This window comes from Aythya ferina (genome assembly GCF_964211825.1).
Source record: "Aythya ferina genome assembly, chromosome: 5".
In the NCBI taxonomy this organism is placed as follows: Eukaryota; Metazoa; Chordata; class Aves; order Anseriformes; family Anatidae; genus Aythya; species Aythya ferina.
The window spans coordinates 30853992-30879806 of NC_140301.1; the positions used below are offsets into that span (position 1 = coordinate 30853992).

The 25815-nt window shown below is 38.1% G+C and overlaps 1 protein-coding gene across 1 annotated transcript; it reads right to left on the reverse strand.

Moving 5' to 3' along the window:
• Positions 1–5593: 5593 nt before the first annotated feature.
• Positions 5594–24648, reverse strand: TMEM62 (transmembrane protein 62). Its single transcript, XM_084520400.1, has 14 exons — positions 24436–24648; positions 22826–22937; positions 21573–21710; positions 20452–20497; positions 18139–18280; positions 15897–16021; positions 15647–15769; positions 14443–14598; positions 12807–12966; positions 10956–11069; positions 9914–9998; positions 8277–8381; positions 7312–7430; positions 5594–6330 (listed from the first exon to the last, which is right to left on the reverse strand). The coding sequence occupies exons 1-14, from the start codon at positions 24601–24603 to the stop codon at positions 6004–6006; spliced, it is 1920 nt and encodes a 639-aa protein (XP_084376526.1). The 5' UTR covers positions 24604–24648; the 3' UTR covers positions 5594–6003.
• Between the last annotated feature and the right edge of the window lie 1167 nt (positions 24649–25815).

Genomic DNA, 25815 nt, shown 5'->3' on the forward strand with positions numbered 1-25815 from the left:
AAATGTAAAAGAAAACAACCCTCTTCGCCACACAGGTGACCAACAGTCCACACCCCAACTGTGAAGCTGGTCCTACCCCTGGATCCATTGCTACTGCTCCTAAGAACTGTATCAATGCAAGAGTATTTTTTACAAGTGATAGTAGCATTGCCATTGCTGCTGAGCTGAAACAGTATCAATTTTAATCAGTAACAAAGTCCTCCTTTGATCAGCTCTTTCAGTTGTTTGGTTTTGGTGTGCCTATTTGTACATGAAGGTATATGGCTTTTTAGGCGTGTGGTGCTATCACGATGTTTTCCTATTTCCTTCCACTTCTGAAGATTAAGTGCTTTCTATACACAAATTTCAACATCCTCTAACTTGCATTTCCCTATGTTTGGCTTCCTCCAATCTATCAATTTTATTTCAGCTTCAACAGCCTGTTTTGAGACATATCTTCTAGTCTTAAAACTGAGAACCCTTCCGATTTAGTTCAAGCCTGCTTGAAAGGAAGTATATCATATGGTAGTACCCAAAGCATTTCAATTTCCTTACATACCCATGTATTTCAGAAGAGACTCCCACTGTGAGCTGTGGTGAACGTGTGTTGTATGAATATAAGAAAGCTATCATAATAACCACTACTGAAAAGGTGTTGAATTGCTTTCCTCTCATATGCTGTGGGTGAAGGTGTAAGTTCGACATATTTCTGTTTCCAGAGTTGCATTTGCTTGTCCAAAGTACAAATTTTGTACTTTTGACCAGTTTGCTAAAGAGCTACTCCAAAGTGAGCTCATATCTGGCACTATATGAGTTGACACACCTTCCAGGAATGACACTCCTCTAGGAGTTTACTTTTCACAACTGAATATATGAGAAAATATAATAAAAAAATAAAATTCCCAGCACTATTACTTTTACAGCAATTGCTTAGTAATCCACGTGTGTTGGAAGCCTAATAAAGTATGATGATGTGAGGGGTGATTTAAAGTGAGATCATGCTGAGATACTGATTCTTACAGAAACGAAGGCAGCTTGATTGCTGCAGCATTCCTGTAGATTAGGTAAGCTATAGTCAGGAATAGAGGTTCGGTCAGCCTTGGTCCAATGACTACAGGGAGGAAAAAAAAAAAAAAAAAAAAAAAGATGGGGACAGTCATAGCAGACTTTATCATGGTACCCTCATTACTTAGGATTCTTTTAAAAGCTTTTCTGTATTTGTGAATCCTAGCTCATGTTACATTTCCAGAATAAATACAAGTCAAAAGGGAAAAAACCTTTTAAACTAAGTGCCCATATTTGTAAATATATATATATATATATATATATAAAAAAATAAACCTTAATTTCTTAGTTACTGTAACATTGCAGCTCTTCAGCAATCAGGTATTTTGCACTGTAGGAAAGGTCTTGTTTAACAGAAGGTAACAAGTAAGTGCTAAGAAAAATCCCAGCTGCTTCGGATGTACCAGATAGTCAGAGACTGCAGAAGGACCAGCACCTGTCCCCGAAGCCTTACCTCAGTGATGGCACATGGTAGGGCACATTATTTTAAGCAAGGGCAAACATGAAGTCAGAGTGGAAGGCGTGTGACCACAATAAGGTACTAGAAGTTCAACTATGCAGTCTTTATAAATAAGCACTTCTTGTTGCAACTAGCAATAACATTCAAACAGCATTGAACAGACAGATCTTTAAAAAATATTTGAGCCAATCTTATGCTGGTTTATATTTACTAGTTTTATGCACTCCCATTTCCATCTCTTTTCCTTTTATACTGTGGAAAAATTGCTGTTGGCCGTGCTTTAGTGCTAAGCCATACAGTTTAGCATCAGCATTTCATGGAAAATACCAGAAATACCATGAAGAGAGCTTAGCAGCCCCCACATAGGTGGTTCCCACTACAGTTTATAGTAGCAGTTTTAGCAAAAGTGGAGACAGAAGGCAGATGCCGTTCAAAGAGCTTCATCCCTTCCTTTTATTTTTTAATGCATTGATAGTGGAAGAAGCAGATGCAGGATTACTTTGTCCCATTGTTTCTAACGTTATTCTCTTCTATTACTACACTGCCTTTCGCTTTGCTGGCATCATTTCAAAGGGGGATATGTTTATACAGTCCATAAACAAGCTGTCGCAGGATGAAAGATCACAGGCAGAAAGCATTATCCTGCAAGGCTAACAACAGCTGGAATTAACTATAAACCTAAAAAAAAAAAAAATAATTTGTGACATGCAACTGGAAACTCTTTAGGAAAAGCACAGAATGAAAAACAACTCAAGACTGTTTAGCCACATGAATTTTGCAACCACAAAGATAAATTGGACAGCAAAATTCACTTGTGCAGCACTCTGCTCTGAGCAAAGTGGCGGTAAGGGGGTGGCTGAACAGGCCAGCAGCATTAAAAGGACACTGAAAGTAGCTAAGCAGTGTTTATGTAAGAAAAGGGAGGTGCAATTTATTTTATAGGAGACTGTCTGAGGGCAAATGGTGAACAGAAGTAGTAAGGTTTTTATAAGACACTGGTCTACCTTCTGCTCCCGCCTCTTCTGGGAATGGCTTCTTCTCCATATCTGTAAGTACAGCACCCCCAGAGACCCTCTCTCCATCCCTACTCCCAGCTCTGGAAGATGGAGCCTTTCCTCTTCACCCCCACCCGGCCCTGCCCACTTTCTTTGCTTGCCAGGCTGGGGAAGGGGCCGAGGACCCCCACTGATGGGGGTAAAGTCTGAACAGATGCCAACACAGTGGTGTTTTCTTCTGGTTCTGGGGGTGACTGGGGGAGAGCAGGACACTGTCTACCAATGCTCTTCCTACCAGGATGGTGCTGCCTTTATGTCCCACTACTACTTCAGAGTAGTTACCTACACAGCAACAGCAATCCCATTAGGAAGCTACATGGGCTGCAACCAGCACTTCAAACTGGAAGGGCCTGTTCTGTATCCTCAGGGCAGGCAGCCTGAGCAAGCCTTCGGTGCCCTGCAGGCAGCTGTCTCCATTCTGGATATCTAAACCACTCCAGGAAGAAGCTATTTCCTCTTTGATTTGATTTTATTTTTTTTTAAGACATGCCACAGAGACAGTAAGAAAAGCACATGGAAAAAAGTGTCTTCCCCCATCCCTGCACATTCCACCAGTGATAGCCAAGAGCTTTTTATTGGAATCACTGGATCAGACAGGTCTTCACTAATGACAGTTACAGGATATTATGCATGGCCATGACATTCCCCTAGGAACTTCCCTTGGTGAGTTTTGCCCAGATCTTAGAGCACTGGTAATGCATGTAAAATAATTGCCTTTCCCTATTTATATTACTAATTTCACAGCATCTTGCACGATGTTCACTGAAGAACAGAATTCCTTCATAAGCACAGAGCATCACGAAGAACAATTACATATGCTTTTTATAAAACTTAAAACAAAAAACACATTAAACAAACAACAAAATGTATTTGAGAAGTATTCTCAGAACTCTTCCTTCCAAAAAGGAAAACCATTTCAAGTGCACTTTTAGAGTAGTTTCAAATGGGAATCAAGTATTTCAAGTCATCTTCTCCAAGCAGATTAAAACTCAAAATCAAAAACAAAACAACCCAAACCTGCAGGGTATTTTAACAGAAACCTTTATACTACAGAAGTTATTTTTTTTCCCACAGATCTTACTAATGTCTGCTGGCAACATATAACATATTTTAGTCTGATTCCATGATGTTCCTTGCTTTGCTCACTCAGTTTGTGTAGCTTTTATTTGTCCTCTTAACAAATAGCTTAAGAAAGGATACTCTTGATTTCAGAACACTTCCATATTCTTATGGGTAACCCCAACAGCCAAGGAGTACTATTTTAAAAAGAACTATATGCTAGAATTAATAAACGCCAAAGTAATTTTCTTCAAGTAAAAAAAATAAACTCTTTTCATCCAGAATTCATCCATAAACTGGAATAACATCATAAACCATGCATAGCACATTTCATGCACTATGAAATCTTTCTTACACTAATGCTGATTGATGTAAAAGTTACAATACACATTATCTTCTCATGAGAAATGCAATGTATCGGGGAGCAAAAGAGCTTAATTTCATGAGAGGACACAAACCAGACAATTAATTGGGTCAACACAGGGCCTGTTATTCCTGGAATATCTCACTTTAGTCTACAATGTTGATTAGTGCCTTTTGAGCATCACAGGGCAACAGAGGAGCAAAGGCTTTTTTTTTTTTTTTTTTTTTTTTAATATGGAGTGGCTTGCAGATTTATTATAATAGCATCTGTATGTGTGTCAGAGGTTATCACTCCTTCCCTTAAGTGAGTGGTAGTGTGTTCTGGGAGATGGGCTATGTTATGAAACCCATATATATATGAAAATATAAATGCATATAAATAAAATCTTAAGGGAAAGCTCAAATACTTTGTGATTTTTGTTATTCACAGTTAAAGTGGGCAACCACATGCTTTTACGAATAAGGACACCTAAATTAGAGGCTAACCCCAAGGCTTGTACTTTTAAGAACTTTCAGTATTTAATTTATGCAAGTGAGAGCTGTTACTCTTGATCCTATTATATTGTCAATCACTGAGGAATTGGAATTATGGAATAGAAAGATTGTCAGATTTTAAAACTAACAAAAGTCTTTGTTGTAAGTAGCATTTCCTTCCAATTCAGTTTGCTCTTTTACTATTTTTACTGTTTCTAGTAGTCACTGTCTTTTCTAACATACCAAAAATAAGTTACTGTTTTCTTAATAAACCAAAAATAAGTTACTCTAAATTACACAAAGTACTTCTGATGTTCTACTCACAGCAGTATTGTAAAGCAGGCCAGAGTTCTCCTTACTTCACAGATAGGGAAACTGAGGCAGGAAGCTTAGCCATCACCTTAAGGTGTTGTTATATAACAAAGAGCTATTGTTAAAATTAGGGAGTTCACATTTTACAAGAATATACTATTAAAAAATTGCATTTCCCCGGAGGAGTTGAGAAGAGGGGCAGAGGAGATTTGTAATTACTAAAGAGCTCTTTTGGCTCTGGGTCATTAAGCTCTTCGTAAATGTAACTGCTCTATCATTCTTAGACTTAGAAAAAGACAGAAACAAATAAATGAGTTTCCTAGGTCACTTGTCTGCGTATTTGACTGAGACCCAGAAATACAGTCCTGAGGCCCTAAACAAGGCACAATATAGCCATTAGATCACAGGATTCCTTCTGTCTCTCCCAGCCTAATAACTTTATCTTCATTCTTTGCTTTAAAGCTGAAGTCTGACTACAACTGGGAATTGCAGCAACATTGATCATTCACAGTCCTTTCACTGGTCGGAAGTGGGAAAGTTAGCACCTCAACAGTGGGAAAACAACTATTTCCTCCCAGAGATGGAGTATGTTAATTAACCAGCACTCTCAGGATAAGGCTAACACCATGGCTCAGGTAAACATACACAGAAATACAGATACAATCACCTAGTGGCCTGTAAACTGCTCATAAAAAGCATTATGAACTGAAAAAAAAGAGTGTGTAAGCATACGACTTACTGGGAAGGCCACACAGCACATCTGGTCTGGTCTTGTAGTTAAGTCTCATAGAAATATACGTAAATCTTGAAATCAAAAGTGAAGTTATGCATAAATCTTGGAGCTTCTTATCAAGATATATTCACATTTTTCCCAGCATTATAAAAATCATGAATGTTACGAGTAAAAGTAAGTATTACAGCAGTAATGAGCAAAGAATTCCATTAGTGATCCATACAGATCTACCTAGAGATTATTACACAATTTACTGTATCTCATTTTAATGTGTAACTGTATTATATAACATGTATTATACAGTATACTGCCTATGTATAATACAAGCATATAATACATATTGTTATACATTTACAATTTATTACACAGCTCTGTAGCAATGCAGGTGCAGCTTCAGATCTTACCACTTCACAGTTGGGCTGTATGGAATTCCAGCAACACAAAACTATAGGTCATGTCTTGACAGTTTTAAAGTTGACGTACTTGGACTACTGTATTGTATTTCAGGAGCTCTGACAGTTTTTCATTTCTACTATGTAAGTTCTGAGCTCAGATGTTTTAAGTGTCCAGGTTTTATAAATCAGAGCTGAGGTCAGCACCACCAGCCACGTTCTCATTGGGGAGAAGAAGAAAGCCAAGGTCCCATAGGTTCGCTGCAAGAAATAGCAGGAATAGACCTGCCAGGCCAGCAGGAGTGCCATTGCCAGATGAATAAGCACAGCCAAGAGGCGTTGGACGTGATGGATGTGAGAATGGAAACTGTGACCCTGGCACCGCAGCAACAGGCACCAGCACAGATAGGCCATCAATGGTATGTTGAAAAACAACATCTGAAAAGAAGAGTAGAGGAAAATAAGACAATGACCAAGCCAAATATCCTAGGCAACACACATCTGTGCATAGAAAGATAGACAAACACATAAAACTGTCCCATTCTAAGGGCTGACTGCAGTTTCTATAGCTGGAATCTCAGGATGCACTTCTGGGACTCTGCATCTGATACAACTGGGTCTGCTTGTGCCTCAGTCTCAGGCCAAGTATTCCTGCTCACTCCTTTGCAGTGCATGGCACTGATGTTCATCTGACCCTTCTTGGAGCTGGTTCAGGGAGCTTGACTTGGCAAAATACTAGCACAGTAAAAAAACGAAGGCCTCTGTGTGAGTTTAGCTCTCTGACCCAGCTCACTGTGGTGTAAAACAAGTGTTAGCACTGGCACAAGGGAGGGACCCTAAAAGAGGCAACACTGACTCGCTCTGGATTAAGTGTGTCTTTCAGACTAATGGCCACAGGGAAAACCAGAAGGTAGCCAGGTCAGATTGGTGGGAAAACCAGACTCAAGTCTACTTACAGAGTGACACCTACTGATCCTAAGAACTATTGAGTGTGTGAGAGCTGCCCAGGACACTGAGTCCCTTTTGCTTAATGCTTAAGTCCCTTTTGCTTAATCACTGAAACTTGTGTGCAAATACCGCTCCCCCCCCCCCAAAAAAAAACAACAAACAAACAAAAAAAACCACCACCACAGAGAGGAGTAAACCTGTAGAGATGGTCTCTAATCCAGGCATCCAGAGAGTCCAAAGCAGTATCAAACAGAGGAAAATAGAAGTTTGAGAAACCTATGCAAAACCTCCTTCTGTTCTGCAGTTTAAATTTGAAGAAAGATTAGAAACAGCTTGCTATAGTCAGGCATGGCCTAACACTGACTGATCATCTCTATTCTTCCAAAACTCCTTTCTTTATAAAAGTATAAAACAAACAAACAAAAATTCCAGAAGTAAGCTGTTGGTCACCGTTTACCTCTAAATACACACCTGTAAAATCCCAACCACGTATGTCAGACTGCCCTGTAAGAAGAAACCACCAACAAAGATCCCAAAAGAAAAACAGGCCCCCAGCTGGCCATCTACCAGTTCACCTACAAACCATGGTCCTGAAAGAAAGGAAAACAAAACAGAGCACCATCAGAAAATACAATATAGGCATACCTATTTCTCACTAATCCTTAGTACAAAAGGCTTAACTGGGTAAAATTATTACTCTATTGCTTGTCTAAAGTAATAAATCTTATCTTTCATTCACATCAAGAATGTTCTTCAGATTGTTGTTAATGAATCATGACCTCTTGGTATGGTCCATCAATGAGTTGTGGAATGCAGTGAAAATATTTTTGATTTCATCTCAGTGACAATTTGTGACACCACAGATAATGTTTTCCTCATGACAGAAGTGTAAACAGATCCTTTCAAATGCTGGCCTTTCCCCAGAATTAAAATAAGACTTCTGACAGTCAGAAACAGTTCCAGCTTGGCTCAGTTTACAAGTCAAAATGGGCAACCTGCACTATGGTATGCATAACTATACTCACTTCCATGAAAGTAGCTATTTTAGTAACATATTATCAAGAATTTTAGCCTATTTCTCCTCTGATATCAGAGCTGAGATGTATTAGTGACTTGTCAAATGAAACATATGTTCCGTACGCTCATTTTATACCACTGTATCCTACTCAGTAAGTGAAACCCAAACTAAACTCAAAAATACTCACTCTGTTTTCAGGGTAGTTTAGTAACTTAATTCACTTTAGGATTTTAAGTCCATCTCTTAACAAGCAAACTTATTTTCTTTGGACATTAACTTCTGAAGTTCCACATCAATTTCATAACTTAAGTAGCTCTTCCCCATTCTGCAAGATGTCAAAAGTCTATTTTTCCATAAAAATCTGATGTGTACTTTAAAAATAGTGATGTTACGTCCTTCAGTACTCTAGGTTACTTACCCAGAATAGTGTATAAATTCAGAAGCAGAATTGAGTAATAGAAGATGTTTGTTTTACTGAAGACATGAAGGGAAAATGAGGTCAGACTCAGAAGTCCTGGCTTTTCTAAACAGAGGCAACATTTCAGAAAAATAAACTTGATTCAGGTTGCAACATACATCATATTGGTCTTTCTAAACAAATCTGCACAAATCACCCACTCAGTCTACTAAGAAATATAACAATTATATTTAGTATATCTACAGAAAAAATGCAAGGTAGTACATTTCTATTACTGTGATAATTGGAAATAAAAAATTGGTAAAGTTAACAATCTATGTTAATAAGAGTAGAAAAAGCTGCCATTCTAAATGAGTAGTACACTTACTATATGCAAATAAAACTGCATGACACTTATATACCCAGAAAATAAAGTTAGGTAGAATGAAAACCATGCAGAAAGTTCAAATTAAATGAAAAATAAGAATTCAAAAACAGTAACCGTGCAAACCCAAAAAAGGCAGGTCAGCATGGACTAAATTAACTGGATATTCTTTGATTAGATCTGCTTGGTACTTGATGAAATCTGATAGCAACTCAGATAAAATGAAGACTAGATCTTAAAATATCAACATTTGACAAGAACATCACACTAGCAAAAGAAATCACAACCAATATTCGTCTAACCACAGCATGCAATTCATAGATCGGGGAAGGCTCCAAAGAGCCTTTCAAATGAAGCTGTTTTTTAGAAATTGACCTATTACATGGCTGCCCTTCTCACAAAGGATTGACTCCCAGAGGACATGCTTGAACTTTGGAAATCAAGAGGTCTAAAATTTGTTCACTAATCTGTGAAACACTTTTCATGTTCTACAGAGACCTAGCTGATCATGAAGTGCTAGGTCTTTTCATTTTTAGCTGCTAAATCCCATAAATATAACTGAAAACTTTTTCTATGTGAGAAGTTGCTGTAGTTACCTCAGGATGCTACGTGACTATGGGTGTAAAGGAAGGGAAACATACTGACATGAATAGGAAGGGAGGTGGTTTCCAGAAAAATCTCATTAGTAAGGTGTGGTTCAAACGACTGTTTAAAGGATAAGCACTAGCAGCTTAACAGTATTAATTTTTAATTAACAGATTTATAATGAACAAAATATCAGGTTATGATAGTACTGATCTTAATTTTCATTTCAGAAAGACACAACCCTGCTCATGTTGTTTGCAAAGATCAGCAGAAACTGTTCTTGTAGCAGGAAATCTGTTTCTCTACTCAGGTGACAGCAATACAGACAGAATTGCACAACAGCTGTAGTGAAACAAGCACATTAACATAGAACTGATAGAAAATAAACTACTCCTTTCCCAATGCATCAGATTCTTCAGTGAGAAAATGAAAGCTTTGGACTTCAATTGATTGATTTTTTTTTTCAACAGATGTCTGAACAAGTTTTTAAACTCTTAATTGACTTTATTTGCTATATTGGAGGTTTTCTTAGAAAAAACAGCATCTTCAAAGAACCTAACCAAAACACAGTACCGGATGCAAAATGCATATGGTGAAAATCTAGTTATTTATATATTGTTAGTGTCCAGATAAATAGTAAATAGTTTTAGGGAAAATTAGATCCTCTAAAAAAGACATTGATCCGTACCTCTGAGTGCTGGTTTTTGGAGGTATCTGAAAACAATGAGCAAGGCAATCTGAATCAGCACAATCAATCCAAATAGCACACGAGCCTGAAAGAAACAGTTTTTAACTCTTTGCCAACACTGGAGTTTTTCCAGAGTCGACCCATGAGCATGCCTTTTGGACACTGACAGAATGATACAGAGATTTCTAATGAAACACATACTCAAAACGTCTTGGTACCATTGCACTGAGAAGTAAAAGAAACTTAAGAGTTTCTAAAAGTTACTGGACTTGCATCTTACTGACTTGGAATGAGTTGGATGCATGACAGCAACATAACCAAATCTTTCAAAAATGGTGCTTGTAAAACACATCCATTGAAGGAGTGTAATACAATTCCTATATAAAACATTTTCTAAATACTGTCCTGTATAGAACTGCAGTTAGGACACTGTAGAAAATATAGTTAATTGATTAACAAAACCAACATAGTATTGTAATTAGCTCAGAATTACTATCTACAGTAATGTAACCTTTATTATGTTATTCTATTATTCTATTCACCTTAATCATTATGATAGTCCTTCTTTCCATGTACATATAACATGTCTGGATATAATCTGGAACTTACTGAATTAAGTGGGAATTATGCCTTCCTCTTTGCTAGTTATAATGGCAGCAGCTGATGTGAGACTTTTTTGGCATTCTTGCCAGTACACACATTACAGAAGATCACAATGGAGTTTTCTTTAACCTAATGTTTTTCCATTATCTCCACTACCTTGTTTTCCATTTCTTGCTTGCATAAAATGCGTGTATACTTGTGCCTCAAAATGGACAACTGTTGAAACCACAGAAGGCAACTGCTTGCATGAACCACTGTGGCACATTCACATTTGAAGCATGCGCCTTGAGAAAATAAACTTGAAATACTTGTGAAGTTCCAACATCATCACATCTGATAAAAGCAAAGTGCATTCAAATCTTGTAGGAATTTGGAAAATGCTTCCTGAAGTCTCTGGGGAAATCAGCACAGAATGACACGTTTTGCTGAAAATACTTACTAGAACATAGTGGTCAGTAAGAAGAATAACAGATGGCAAAATGCCAAATCTAAGAGACAGGTTTTCTTCCATAGAAAATATATGACCCCGTTTGCTAACTCTTCCTGAAGCATCCTAAATTGAGATAAGAAAGCAATTAGAAACCAGTAGTGCCAACATAACAGATTTTAAATAAATAACACAAAAGTCAAGTTAGAGTAGCTAGTTAGCATCTACAAGTTTTCTGGAAAGATCTGATTAATATGGTAGTATGCCAGGTATGCAATTGTCAAATACTTCTACCTACACAACACTGATTATTGACAATCTGGTAATTTCAAGTAAATTTGTGATCGTGATATTATACTCTGAAAGTGATGCATATGAGACCATTTCAGAGATTCGGTAGTTTGAAGGTGAGGCTTGGTGAGGCACTGGAACAGGTTGCCAGGAAGCTGTGGATGCCCCATCCGTGGCATCCTTTGGGCAACCTGGTCTGGTGGGAGGTGTCCCTGCCCATGGCAGAGGGGTTGGAACAAGGTGACCTTTAAGGTCCTTTCCCACACAAACCATTCTGTGATTCTATGATTCCAACTTGTGAAAGACAGTGACTATTTATTGGCCACCACAAACACCTGCTTTGAGAAGGCTCAATTCTAGCTAATAACCTGTCTTAAAACATTTTAAAGCTTTGTTGTACTTAGTTTCAAGCATATTTGCTAGTTATAGTACAACTGACACAGTATCCTCAAAAACACAATCCAGTAGGGCATTTTCACCCCCACTTGTTATGTTTTCTTTCCTGATTTCCTTTTTTTTTTTTTTTTTTAAAAAAAAGTTCTTTTACATTTGTGCATGTATAACACTGATACCTTATCTCCCAGGACAAAATAAACTGTCTATTTATATTAAAGAATTTGGTATGTTTACTGTGATTACACCCAAAACAGCAGCATTTAGACAATCCCAGAAACAATGTAAACTAATCAACTGTTCTTATTTTCTCTACGGGTAATCAATACAAGTTAAGACTTCCATCCTCCTCTCTTTCACAAAATTACTCGTTAACTGGATGTAATAGTGGCTTATGGCTGGAGAGGAGAGGAAATGAATTTTTTGGGAGTTCCATTCAGTTATCTGAAAACAAGCACATAGTCGCAAAGCATATTATTGCTATGCAGGCCTGTATAACAGTCTTCAAAAGTTACTCAGTTTTGTGCATGTATTTTCATCATCAAGAAAATTTGACTATAAAATCCATCTTTCCTAAATAAGGCATCACAGAAATCAGTAACAAGCTAGGAGACAGAATGCTGACAGCACAGAGAGGCCATAGGGGTCGGGAAGGAGAAAAGCATTATTGTCTTTGTCCTGTGAGAAATAATGCCTGGCTGGGTTCCACCAGGCAGGACAAATCTGACTTTCCCATTACTATTGTGCAAATGTGCAGAATGTTAGAACAGCCTGATTGGGTTCTTTGACACTTGAAGGGACAGAAAAAAAATCTGCTCCACAAACAGAAGCATAGACATACAAATGCTTTTTTCCCCAGCAACCTAATAGCAGTTAGGTTTGATGTTCAGGGAAACAGAAACCATATTCAGTAGCAGCCTGTAAGGAAACATGAAATTAAGCAAACAAAGATTAAAAAAAAAAAAGAGACAGCATTATCCCAATACTTTATTGATGTTTTAGTGCTCAGTAATCAGTCAATTTCATTTAATAAAAAATCGACTGGTTTTTGTAATCAATTAGATGCATACGAAAGGAAGCCTGTTTCATGTATTTTGTTCCTAGCTATGTGATGCAGAAGGGTGATGGAGCACACATGACAACGTAGAGACTCACACACAATGCCAATGGGTATCTTACCTGGACAATCACATCTATTTGATGGGACCCTTCACTGTAGTTTTGCGGGTTCCACTTCAGCACGTAGAGAGGGCCAGATGCCTGATGAGCATTCCCCAAGTGAACTCCATCTATGTAGACTTGGACAGAGGTAATAACAGAAGGAGAGAAGGCCAGAATTCTAAGGATTGAACAAACAGCAAAATAAACAGATTTGTTACAGGACTTGCAGATTTGTCATACTTTCCTGAAGAGAAGTCCCTAAAGATAATGATACCTTATACTTAAGAATCCAAAGGAGATAGAAGTGAAAATGGTAAAGTATCTGTAAGCAAAATGTAATATGCTAACTCTTTCTTACAACTAAGAAAAGAAGTTCTATAAGGTATTGTGCAAAAACAACAGGATAGAAAACTAGGCTGTTGAACAGACAAAAATGGAGATCCTTTGGTCTCAGCAAAAATAATCTCAGAACTCTTGCTGTTGAAACGTTTGCTAACATTAGCCAGATGCATCGCCCTACACACATACAGATGTGCACTCAAATAGCTGGAGATTTCATTGAAAATTGCCAGCCTCTGAAGTCTTTTGTTGTTGAATGGAATACCTTTTTTCTTTGCTGTTTTTGATTCTTTGGAAGGTCTTTGTAATGTACTCTGACTAACAATCTTTGCAATGGAATTTATGAGAAACAGAGTGGAACGCAGGATTGGTATTACGGATTTGAGATACCAACAAACGTGGTATCACTTGACAGCACTTATACCAGAGAGACAGTAATACTAACATAATCTCAATATATTGCACACCTGTCTTCCACTTCTGCTAATACGAAAGGTATTGGGGAGCACATCAGTCAAATGAAGGAGCCTCTTACTGTTATTGTGAACTATTCTACCAGTTCCTATATTAAATATAATCATGAGAAAATTCAGATAGGATTCTAAATAGGAAACTGGAAAGTAGGCAGCCTTAGTAGGACACTGCTTCCTGAATGGAGAAGTATGACAAAAGTTATTTTGAGTGTAATTCTATGTATTCAATATGCCTGTATATTTTATACCTATTGGTCTAATAACAAATGTTAGGTATTGAAAAGTGCATAAAGATTTGGAACACAGAACATAAAACAAAAAGATAGAAATTAAAAAATTGAGACCTTTAAAACAAACAGGAAAACTGGTAGAGACTTAGGTTTTAATATTTAATATCTAACAAATTTTTGTAATATACCAGGGTTGTAAAACTGAAAACAGAAGGATAAGAAATCTAAAGTGAACAGAAAAATGCATAAACAAAATCCTGAAATAAAGGAAGGCAATGTGAACATGTGAAATTGATGAAACAGATTAGGTATTAATCAAACCCTACCAGGTGTGGCCACACAAAAAAAAATAGGTTTCAGTGGAAATAACCACACAAACAAAACAAATAGCAATTAGTGCTATATAATCTGTTTTTATCACAGTTACAATACAAAGTGAGTTCTCAGGAACAGTTTTACAGAGAAAAGCAGTTTCTGAGAATAGTGGACATTTTTTTTTAAGGCCTATGTTATCATATAAATATATATACACACCATGACACCAAAAAGACACCAACTATTAAAATATAGTAAAATACTGTCAAATATTGTACAAATCAGATTACAGGGTACCTGATATGAGTGGAGTGAAGAATTTTTACTAGTGGTTCATGAGAAGAACTGCTGTAAAGGCGGGATTTGGGATTGGTGATGAGAACTGCAGGCCATTCTTCAAAGGTAAGATCTGTGAAACTAAGGAGGTCATGATCAAATGCAAGGATTCGGTACCTAGGAGGGAAGAAAGATAATTTTGTTGATGCAAGTATTGCATGCGTAGCTGATTCACATGCTTCTCAAGTTCCTAAGCAGAATTTGTTTGATTTATTTTCCATTTATTCTCTTCTGTACTTGATCATATGTTGTCACAAATAGATTTCTACACAACTTTGATTTAACAGCAATTTTAGATTTATTTTATATTAAATAACAAGATTAGATTATATAATCCTTAACAGTACTTAATCATCAACCAATTTAACATAATGATTCAAAGGAAGTTACTACAATTAAAATAGTGACTTAGTTAAGGATTTGAGAAGGGCAAGGTTCACACGACAGTTACTACATAGCTGAACAAACTTCAGCTGACTGCCATAGTAACTGCACAGATACTTACCTCTGATGAAGTTTACCCAATTATAAATCACTGAAGCACTACTCAGAATTGGAAATGCCAAGGTTTATTGAATTTTGCATATGATTCAGATGAATGTTATGTTAAAGAATTCAAATATAATGTCCATTTCTGCAGTGCAAGGGCAAGTACACCAGTCAAAGACCCGTGTACTTTCTCCTGTACACACGAGTATCTTTCGTTGCATTACTGCAGAACAAAACCTAACATACTACCATACATCCCACATAGAATTATATGCTTTTTCACGTGCTGCTAAGGTAACAGCAGAAGTAGATTGTTTTTATTTCTAGAATTCCAACAGCTAGTCCAGAGCATGGCACTTTGAAGTGTTGATGCTAAATTTTATCAGTGTTTGCCTACTTTGAATACTAAATACATATTAGATGGCATGTTTAGATGCTTTCTTTTTAGTTTATAAATATCAAGAATGAATCAAGACATTGGTTTGCATAATTTATTAGCTATTGCTATCAGGAAAAAGATTACCAAAATTACATAGAGATATTTTTCAAAAACATTAATAGTAATAATTGGATAGACTGACATAATGCTTTCTTGAGATTCTCCAAACAGCATAAAAGGGAATTAAAGTAGGACCAGGTAGGTTCCACATAATTTCTTCACAAAGGATTTGCTTACCTCCTATTATCCATCCAGTCTCCCAATTCCAGTTCCAGAGTGCCACCACGGTGTTGACTGTGCAAGGCTGGCATCAGCCCACCCATTGTATGGAGATGTCCACATAAATAAGCTGTGGCAGAACTAATAAAGAAAATAAGAACTGTGATTATTTGGGTGGGGAGGAAATGCCACTGCAGAAAACCTATGAAGTGACCGACATATGTGAAGAGAAGCAAGAAACGTACTTCACACTGAAAAAAAATCTTACCTCATTAATGTTCGTATTCCTGGGGCTGGGGAGATGATTGTTGAGGTGGGATAATGGCCAAACCAGATAGTATGATTGCTGTAGAGGCTTTCTGTTGCCATCATGGACAGCTCTTGCATTTGACTCTGAAAAAGACAGGTGTTTGGAAAAAAACACACAAAAACAGAACAAAAAAGACAACCATTTACCATTTAGGTTACTTAGAAAGAACAGCAGAAAAAAATGCAGAAAGAAACTAACAAAGAATGCAATTCATCTGTTAACTATAGAGAACACCCACATTTGCTTCAACAAACTGCACTGTTAACTAAAAATCTATGTTGGAAAAAAATGAAAAGATACTCAAATGTCTTGCAATTGATCAGAAGAAAGGTGGGATATAAAGACCAACTTTGGTAAATTATACTTCTATCTTTTCTACTGCTTGTTTGTATAATCCAAGAAGATACACTTGAGATGATTTTACAAATGTATTTACCTTGCCATTACTCCCCTATTATCTCCTGACTTGCTTAACAGCCTTTTTTAGGCATGACAGATCCCAGAACCACACACCTTACGATTCAGTCATTTAACTGCAGGAACTATGATACTGAATCTTGAAAATATTACTCAGCCATTGCTGTTAATGTTAACCAAAAATAACACTTCACACATCAGGTAGAATTTCTTTTGCATTTGTTTGAATTCCAGTCTTTTTGACATCAACCAGTTCAGAGAGACTTCTAATACCAGTAAAATCTCAAAGACTTAACAGAGGAGGCAGGAAAACTAAAGCCAAAGAACACAAATCTACTCCTTCACCATTTTGGAAATCATCTTTTAGTATAAACCAGAGCAATGCTGTAATGCTGAAAAGCAATGCTGTAATGCATGGATAAAGGAAACAGAAATAAAAGCTATATTAAAAAATGGATGCGGTATAACATTGAGTTACTGCAACAGGTTTATGAAGTGAAATTAATATTTCACTTGCCTTTATGAATTTGGACTTTAAGAATGTTCTTACATTCTTAAACCCAAGCTATACAATCAAATTAATAATATAAATGCTGTTTATTTTTCAAATTCCTGGCAGAGGTTTAAACCTTAACACGGTTCCAAGTACCTACTGCCCCATGGCTACCTTTTCTCTTTACCTTCAGATTTCTGCAAAAATCTGCAACTTATATTCTCTGGACTCCTGCTGCTGGTTAATTAGCAAGCAAACGCTTGATTTATTGCGACCAAGAACTGGAGCTCCACACTGAACTGCACTTCTTCTCTCCTTGAGAGTTTGTCTGCAAAGTTACTACACCCTACAGACATGCCTATGAATTACAGTAAACAATGAGAATGCTACCATACTTGGCACTCCTACATCATCTTTCATCTAATTATCACCAAGTACTTTACAAACATTTAATTAAATGTTGAGTCTCCTTTAGACAAGATTAGAAGAACATTTTACTTATCATTGAGGCAGTTACCACAGGCAGAATATGACATCTGTTTACCAGAACACAATTACTATGCAATACTTCAGGAGACTATCCACAGAACAACAAATGTACAAACAAACTACAACGAAAATCAGAAGGGGAGCAAAATGTTACCTAAACTGATATTTGATTTAAAGATTGGGCTTAGTGTTATTATTTAAAAACAAAACAAAAAAACACACACACAAAAAAAAAAAACACAAAAAAAACCACACACACAAAAAAAAAAAAAAACACAAAAAAAAAACCCAACAACAGTAATCTTTACAGTCTTGGAAGATCAGGATCTCACTTCCTTAGATGACGTATTTCTTTTATCAGTGGAATAACATGGAATATAATGCTATGAGTTAGTGCAACTCTCTCATCTGCAAGCATTAATAGAAAACATCTAGCAAAGAAAACAGGTGTGAAATAGGATTTTTTTTAAAAAAGCTTTACAGCATATAAAGAACTTATTAATAAGCTTGTCTAAACGTTAAGAATCTACTGGCAGTACCCTATAAGACAAACCTAATTCAACATTTTTATACTGGATTATTTCTTGACAGAAAACACTGATACTCTACATGTTAACAGAAACATTCATTTTTCTAAACAAAAACTTCATGTGTGTATTAACTTTAAAACGTAGCAACTCTTTCAGATAAGCACAAATCTTTCAGACAATTTTTCTTTCTAAAAGACAAGAACACAAACAGATTCATACACTATAGAAGCACCATAGCCAGCAAAACAGAATGCTAAGATCTCTGAAATACCATATTTAAAATCCCAAAGAAATTGTAGGGTCTCTTTGGGCCTGGGCTGAGCGTGGCATCCACACAGATGAATGAATAGTTCCCAAAAGAGGTGGTGTGGATATAATGGAAAGAGCCATCTTTGCGCCAGGCAGAGTATTTCCTGAATAAAATAAAATGAAAATATCACTGTTAGAAAAGCTTGCAGCAATGACAAAATGTACAAAACATGCAAGACTTCTTGCATTAGATCGAACCCCATTACTTCAGCAAAGTCTCCTCTTAAAAATCAATGGCATTGAAAACCCTGTACTTCAAAGAAGATGCATTATACTTCTAATGCCCTAAACACCCTTTCACAATGTTTATTTTCTCAAATTAACGTTACTTTTGAGAACATCACGAACTTTAAGAGAACTGGAAACTCAGTACCATAATACTAAGATTTCAGTCTTGAGTCTCACTTAAATTATGTACAGCAATTGAATTATCCTCTGCTCATGCTGAGCCTGTATTTTTACCTCTGCAAGTGACAGTGTTCTAGGGGTGTGCAGCAAAGAATGACCAATTTGTTCATGTATCACATAGGGGCAAGCAGACATTGATTTTCTGTTGTTCAGACAAAAAAAATACATTTTTTTTTTTGATTGTTTAACATCATGTGGTGTTGGAGAAGAAAAGGCTTCCACAGAACTCCATTTCACTCTGCCATCTCCCTTCTCTGTCCTTAGAGTGTGGCACATTAAGAGAATTTTTAGGTAATCTTTGTATTTTATTCATGCATAGGATTAAATATGCATTGAAATAAAGTTAAGACAGTTCTACCTTTTAATAACACTTAGTAGCTTTTGAAGATTCTTAGAGCCTTTCTTCAGTCCTAGATACTAAGTATGATAAGTCTCCAATGAGTTTCTTTTATCTTATGATGACTATAGTGAAGCAAAAACCATAATGAGAATACATTTGTTTTGCAACAGATTTAAATAAGCAAAGACTTGTTAACCTCACATTTGCTCTCAAATTCTTACGGTGAAATTTCGTTTTCACTCTAAGGAAAATCCCTTTTGCTAGCACTGCATCTTTAGTGTGGACTAGAGGAAGGTGATCCATAGATCCTTCCAAACAGTAAACATGTTGAGGCCAAATCCCAGCAGCAGCGATTCAGGGATGATCCTGCAGATTTACTAATGCTACATCTTCCCATGTGATTCACTAGGGCTTCTGATAGCAGCCTTAAATTAAATAGACCGGAGTACTGATAGATACTACACTGCTATGTTGCCATAATTGCAGCAAATGATACAGGGATGTGCACTGAACTATCCCATGCAAAAGCCTCATTAGTGCCACACATTCCTCTCTTCATGGTAAATCCACATCTGAATTCCATGTTCTCCTGCAAGTAAAGCTGTTGTAGGATACCATCTCCGTGAATTTATGGGAAAATAATCTGCTCCTACTGGGCCATGAAGCAAATCGGTGAACCATCTGAAACTGAAACTCTGCTATTATTGAAGAATTAATAGGTTAAAAGCCTGAATTCAAGGAGAATTTTGATTTTTGATTTTTAAGTCCTCCCCCAATTCTAAAGAGTCAAAACTAAATGTGCCACCAGAATTAGTAGACAAGATTTTGTGTAGAGGTGTCAAGGGCAGGAAAAAACAAGGAACTAAATATGAGTCACAGGTGAGGCTACCTCCCCAATGTACAAAAAACAAAGAGCCAAATGAAAAGGTGAAAGCTTCCTGATCATTTATAATTAAATCTCCAATGAGATACTGAGTATTTAAGTTCCTCAGAGAACTTAAATTCCTCAGAAGATTTGTCCACCCATCATACTTTGTATCCTTGCATCTCTATTTCTATTTATTTTTTTCTAAAAAACCACAAATCACTCAGATGTGAAGAAATGGCTCAGATAAAATTTAGACCCATATCAAGTGAAAAGCCCTTGAGCGAGCAGAAAGAACCAAAAAATGTGTTTTGTTGCTTTTTCTTTTTTTTAATCTGAGGATGAAAAGACTCTTCAAAAAAATAGTTTTACATACATGTCAAAATTGTACACATAATGCACAGAACATTTCCTAGACACAAAGACACTTACAACGCATGCAATTACAAAACATACAGGAATAAGAAGCCTGAGAATAGAATTCTCTATTCTCTGAATCTATCCTACTCTACTAATTGGCAATGGGAACAGCAAATATGGTCATTGCTGTAAAAAAAAAAAAAAAAAAAAGTCAGTGAGAAAGCATTTGTGACAACTGAAAACAGACTATCGTTTAGCAATTTTGACCTTCAATAAAAGACCACGTGTGGTAAATAAAATACCTGTAGTAATTCTGAACACTATCCAGGTGTGGAATGTTGAATGAATCTGTAAGGGAGAGAAAAAGAAAATGAAGACACTTTCATATCAAATTGAGTAATTTGTATTTTGATGTCCTGATGTTAAGATGAGTGTCTCAGCAGACAACGGCAAGCTATATTTTAAAAAAAGCATAATTGGTAAGCAGACTATCCAGGTGCGCAGTGAAAACATTACATACTTCATGCAGCTGACCTAAAAGTGTGAATAGTTTTCTCCTTGAGGTTTCATTTCAAGGACAAAATTGTTGTGGAGATGTAAATTCTCATTTACTGGCGAAGAGCTAGTCACATGACTACAGTTTGGCCACAAACTGTTTCTGAAGCTTTTCAAGTTCAGTGGGTTACATAGAGACCTAACTCATCTAGGGAAAATAAAGTTGCAATAGCATCAGAGACTAGCATATATTAAAGAATAGTTGTACTGTAACTGGGGTCCACATCTCTGCTATGGTTGGTTAACAGAAAACTTCTAGGGAAATGGGATTAAGTATTATGGGCTATATATGACAAAGAATGTACTCCTCATCCACCACCCCAGTACTAGGCTTTCTAGTTTTGCCTTTCCTGTATAAAGCAGCTGTTACGAGGTTATTAGCTTGTGCTTAAATGTTTAGAATGAGAACTAAAACTCACAAACTTCCCTGAGTTCTTTCTACTAAAAGGAAATTGATTTTGTTTCAACTGCTGAGCATGTGCTACTTTTTAAACTGAAACTGTTGGAGGAGGTCTGTGAGAAGTAAATTAAAACCATTTCTTCAGTAGGATAAGGTTACAGGTTGCCCTTGCATTGAAAGATGGGGCATATAAAATCATGACTAAAATCTGAAGCTACATTCTACCACTTGCCATGCAAAGCATGGCAATAAACTAAGAGTCTTACTTCCCTCTTACCAGAAGTTCAGTAAGTGCCTGTAAACAAATGTGCCCTTAGTGGAGCAGACACTTGGATGGCAAGTCTTTCTACTGACTCATAACCACCACTAATATGCTAGCGACTTCTAACAATTTACCTCCATATTATAACTTACTTAAATTATCTCTATAATCACAGGAAAGGAAAAGATGTTTCATTTCCTTCTTACCATGATTGCCTTTGATGTCTATCCACTTGGTTTTTTCCATGACCCTTGATCTCTTCAGGATTGACTGGTAAGTTTTCCATTCGACTTCTACCTGCTCAGATCCCAGTTTATCTTTTGTCTTAGCATCTGTCAAGTCACCTGCAAACGTACAACAGTGAGATGTAACGAGAGGCCTATGCAGTTCTCACAAATGCTGTAACTAGTCAAGAATGCAATCCAAGCTTCCTAGTGTAAGGCCGCAGGCCTCCTGTGTACGATCTGGACATTCCTGTCATCTGGTTACTGTAAGGGTAAATGCCTTCTAATGAAAGTGCAGGAGGCTATTCAAGTGTCTATCACACGTCACTACAGCACTTTTACTGATGCCAAGCTAAAAGATGCATTCCTTCTACTTGAAAATTCTAGTCATAGACTTTAACTTCACACCTTCTGTATTCCCTTAAGCTCCAACTAGAGTTCAAACCATTCTCAGTTTGTCCATATCATAATGCCTTCCTGCAGAGTTAGTTAGAAGATGAATGCTAACTATTTCTGAGCTCTTAACTTCAAAAGCAAGCAGCAGATAAGGAACTGTAGAAACAGAAGAAGTCCAAACCTAGCACAAAAAAAATAATAATCTAAAACCTTATGTATAGCAACAGCTCAAAAGTCTTTCAATTTGTTTGCCAAAACTTAATCGATTTCAGTAACAGTAGCAAGGTATCAAATGAAACAGCAAGGTTTATTTCACCTGTCTTGGTATAACGTGTTCAAACAGAAACCGGCAGTAAAGTCTCATGTTGATTCACAGCTCTTTTCTACACAAATAAACACAAGTTGTTCTGATACAGAATACCTGAGAGATAAACTGACTCTTAACGACTAATCAGAAAGACTGCTCACTTCTGTAACTTCACATGCAAAGGATGACATAGAATCACTACTAGGAAAGAAGATAACTACTAATCACAACTAAGGTTTAGTGACAAATATGGGGAGAAAACAATAGCTATATTGCATGATTATATCTCAGTTATACATAATAGTCTAAATTCACCACCAAATTCAAGATATTAAGCAAAAACGAATCCCATTACATTTACAAGTTAATTTCTTCTGCTGCTATCAATCTACTTTCACCTGCACTTCTACTTCCACTGCTTAAGATACCTTATAACTTTAAGGCTCTATTTTGAGATCAGAAAACTTTGGTTTTTTTTGCTCTTCCTTTGGCAGCACATTCAAGAGGAAAATGACACTTCTTAAATGCTTACCTGTTGCTAGAACAAGTGCTGGCTGAATTACATCAATTGTTTCAGAACAGAATTTTTCAAAGTCAGTAGCACGTTTGGGATCCCGAAATCTACTTATATGAATATCTGACACCTGCAAAAGAGAGAAAAATGACACCTTGTCCCAAACAGCAGGTTACTGCTGCCCATTATTGTCTAGAATGCCTATTAGGCACTATGTAAGAAAAGCATTTTTCCTACAAGAAAGGTGAAAGAGCCCTTAATATAAGGTTATAGTACAGAGATGGTAATTTAGTTCACATTCAGAGGAGATATTCCTGTGGATGAGAGGAAAAACACGGCAGGAACTGCTTGGGGAAGAACTTGATCCCATGGCCTAGGCTAGACCTGTTGAGTCACCAGGGAGTTTGAAGCCTGTTTCCCACAACATAATCTGGCACAACGTTGGATTTAGTGCTTGATTAACTTCCAAGTTAGGTCAATGATAAAGCAGCTGTTAAAGGGCATGTCTGAAAGAGAACAGAGCCACTTGAAAGTAAAGCCAAGTCTCAAATTAGCTGTGCTGTGACCTATCCTTGGGAGAACTCCACTGGATGTAACTTAACCAGAGAGAAGATGGCAAGAGGAGTACAGAGCTGGGCATGCTGCTCGTCAGTATAGCTCTGGAGCTGTTATACACTGCCATAATTGACTCTCTTTAAGATAAAAAACTCAAAATAGAGGCTTTATCTACCTTAATTCAAGCATGCCTCTCATTTTGAAATCTGTTCTCCAGTAAAGATAAGCCTTAAGTCACTTAAAGGAAAATTACTGGAAATAGAAAATACACAGCAATTGGAGAGAACAAAAGGACTAATAATACACCGGCTTACACGCTGAGTGGTGCCTGCGGCTAATACATGTAGAGAAAGTGCTCTTGAGTTTTAGAACAGAAGGGAAATAGCAGAAGCAGCCTATTTGTTAGAAGGAGCTGCACAGCAACTTCTGTGACATCTCAGCAGTCAATTGCCTGCAAATATGTAAAGGTTTATGATTAGTTATACACTAAGTGCTCGAGGAATGCTGTGGGGAGCAGAGTCAGGCAGGAGCCCACAGAAGCACCCAGGTGTGACAGTTCACTTCCAAGACCATGCCAGACTAACAAGTATCTCACATCCAATCTGGAAACAAGGCTACGTGTGTGTAAAACCAACCAGGCATCACTCCTGTACTGGTCCAGCACGTCTTGATGCTAACAACAAAAAGCCACGTGTAATATTTTCTCCATCACAACTTTCCTAAACTTTGGAAGAGGAGAGTGGCAAGCAGAGGCTAGATTTCCTAGTAGAGCATTATATAATTCAGGATAGGGCCCTGATGCAATATAGGAGATAACGCAGCAATTAGGAGAGCTTTAATTACCACATACACCTTACCTCTCGGGCAGCCTAGCAGGCTGGCCGGACACCTGTGGGACAGCAGCGGGGCGGAGGTGCTGCAGCTCCTGGTCAAACCGAGCCATGCCCAGACCAGCCGAGCCGAGCCCCTCACAGCTCGGGGGGCTCGGGCAGCGCCCTCCGCCACCACCGAGCCCCCTCAGCGCGGCGCCCCCCGCCCCGCCGAGCCGTTACCCACCCCCGCTGCCCGCTCACCTGCACTGCCCACAGCAGGTTGGCGACCTCCGCGCCGGGAGCCGGCTGAGGGGCTCGGGGACGCCGCCGCCCCACCGGAGCCGGGCGCGGAGCCCCCGCGGGCGCGTACCAGTCGAGCAGCAGCGCGGCAGCGGCGGCTGCCAGCAGCGCGGCGGCCACCCTCAGCATCCCTCCCCGCCGCCGCTGCCTCAGGCGGCCTCCGCTGCCCGCCGCCGGGCAGCGCCGCTGGCTTCAGCACTTCCGCCGCCCGTCGGGCCGCCCCCGCCGCGCCTCTATGGTTGGCTGGGAGGACCCGTGCCGGCCCCCTCTGTGAGGGGAGCTGCCCGCTTCCTCCCGGGTTTTACCGGATTTGGTGTTTTTAAGGGGAATTCCGCCCGCCGGCGGGGCTGTCGCCGCAGGGACGATAAAAGCGCAAGGAGAGGAGATGGGTGGCTCGTCCCGTCTGCCCATCCAGCCCCACACACCGACATCCTCTCTTGGCTTTCTGTCACCGCGCAGAAAGCTGACTGACTTCTTTTGCTCGTGACTTAAAAATTCATTTTAGGGCCTTTAGGAGCCTTTTTTAGGGCCTTTTTTTTTTTTTTTTATATATTTTATATTAGCATAACTTCTTCTAAGAGTCTCATAGTTAAACAAAATTGTAACTAAAAGATGCAGCCACGCAAGATGTTTGCCTCACAGCAGAGGGGACTGCAGGCAGTCCTCCCAATGCTTGAGCTTGTTTGTTGCTATCTTGGCATTACAGCCTTGCTTCTCTTGCTGGACTACATCAGAAACTTGATTATACAATTACTGGTGTTGATACTAAAACATGAGGAGGACTCTTCAAAATCCATAGCAGTTGCAGTCTAAACTTGGCTGTTGCACAAACAGCACTGCTGGTTACCAGTCAGCTGTGCTGTCAGATAGGGTTGGGTACAAATTTGCAACACATTCAAAGAAAAAGAGATGAAGCTCTGTATTGATTTTTAATTGGCTCATTGGCAATGAGTAAAGCTACAAAATTCAGTCAGTTATATTCTGTGCCTAAAGCTGACACAGTCGCAATATATACACAGTAATTCTAAGTGACAGATTTCAGTAAGATAAATAAATGTGCAGTGACTTTTCATAATTACCCCCAAGATTTCTATACACCATGTTCATTGTTCAGCTTACTTTGAATCTGCTCTGTTCAAGACATCTAATTCAAATTGGGCACCTCTATTTGCCTTCCACAGGTACAGTAACATAATTGCTACTAAATTAACATTACTTTATGCCATTTTCATGTACGTTTTCCTAGTTGTTTGACTCTTCTTGATATAGAAGACTGACCTGTGTCATCTGCTTTGTCAGTGGAATGTACAAAGGAGAATTGGTAAGACTGCTTCATCCGTG

Excerpts from the sequence above, each read along its gene's own strand:
- TMEM62 (XM_084520400.1), bottom strand. The coding sequence starts at position 24,603 with ATGCTGAGGGTGGCCGCCGCGCTGCTGGCAGCCGCCGCTGCCGCGCTG. Across the intron at positions 16,022-18,138 it reads TCTTTGGGATTTTAAATATG|AGTCAAATGCAAGAGCTGTC; the intron begins GTATTTCAGAGA and ends TGTCTTTTTCAG. Across the intron at positions 6,331-7,311 it reads ACGTGGTTGGGATTTTACAG|ATGTTGTTTTTCAACATACC; the intron begins GTGTGTATTTAG and ends TCTTCTTTTCAG.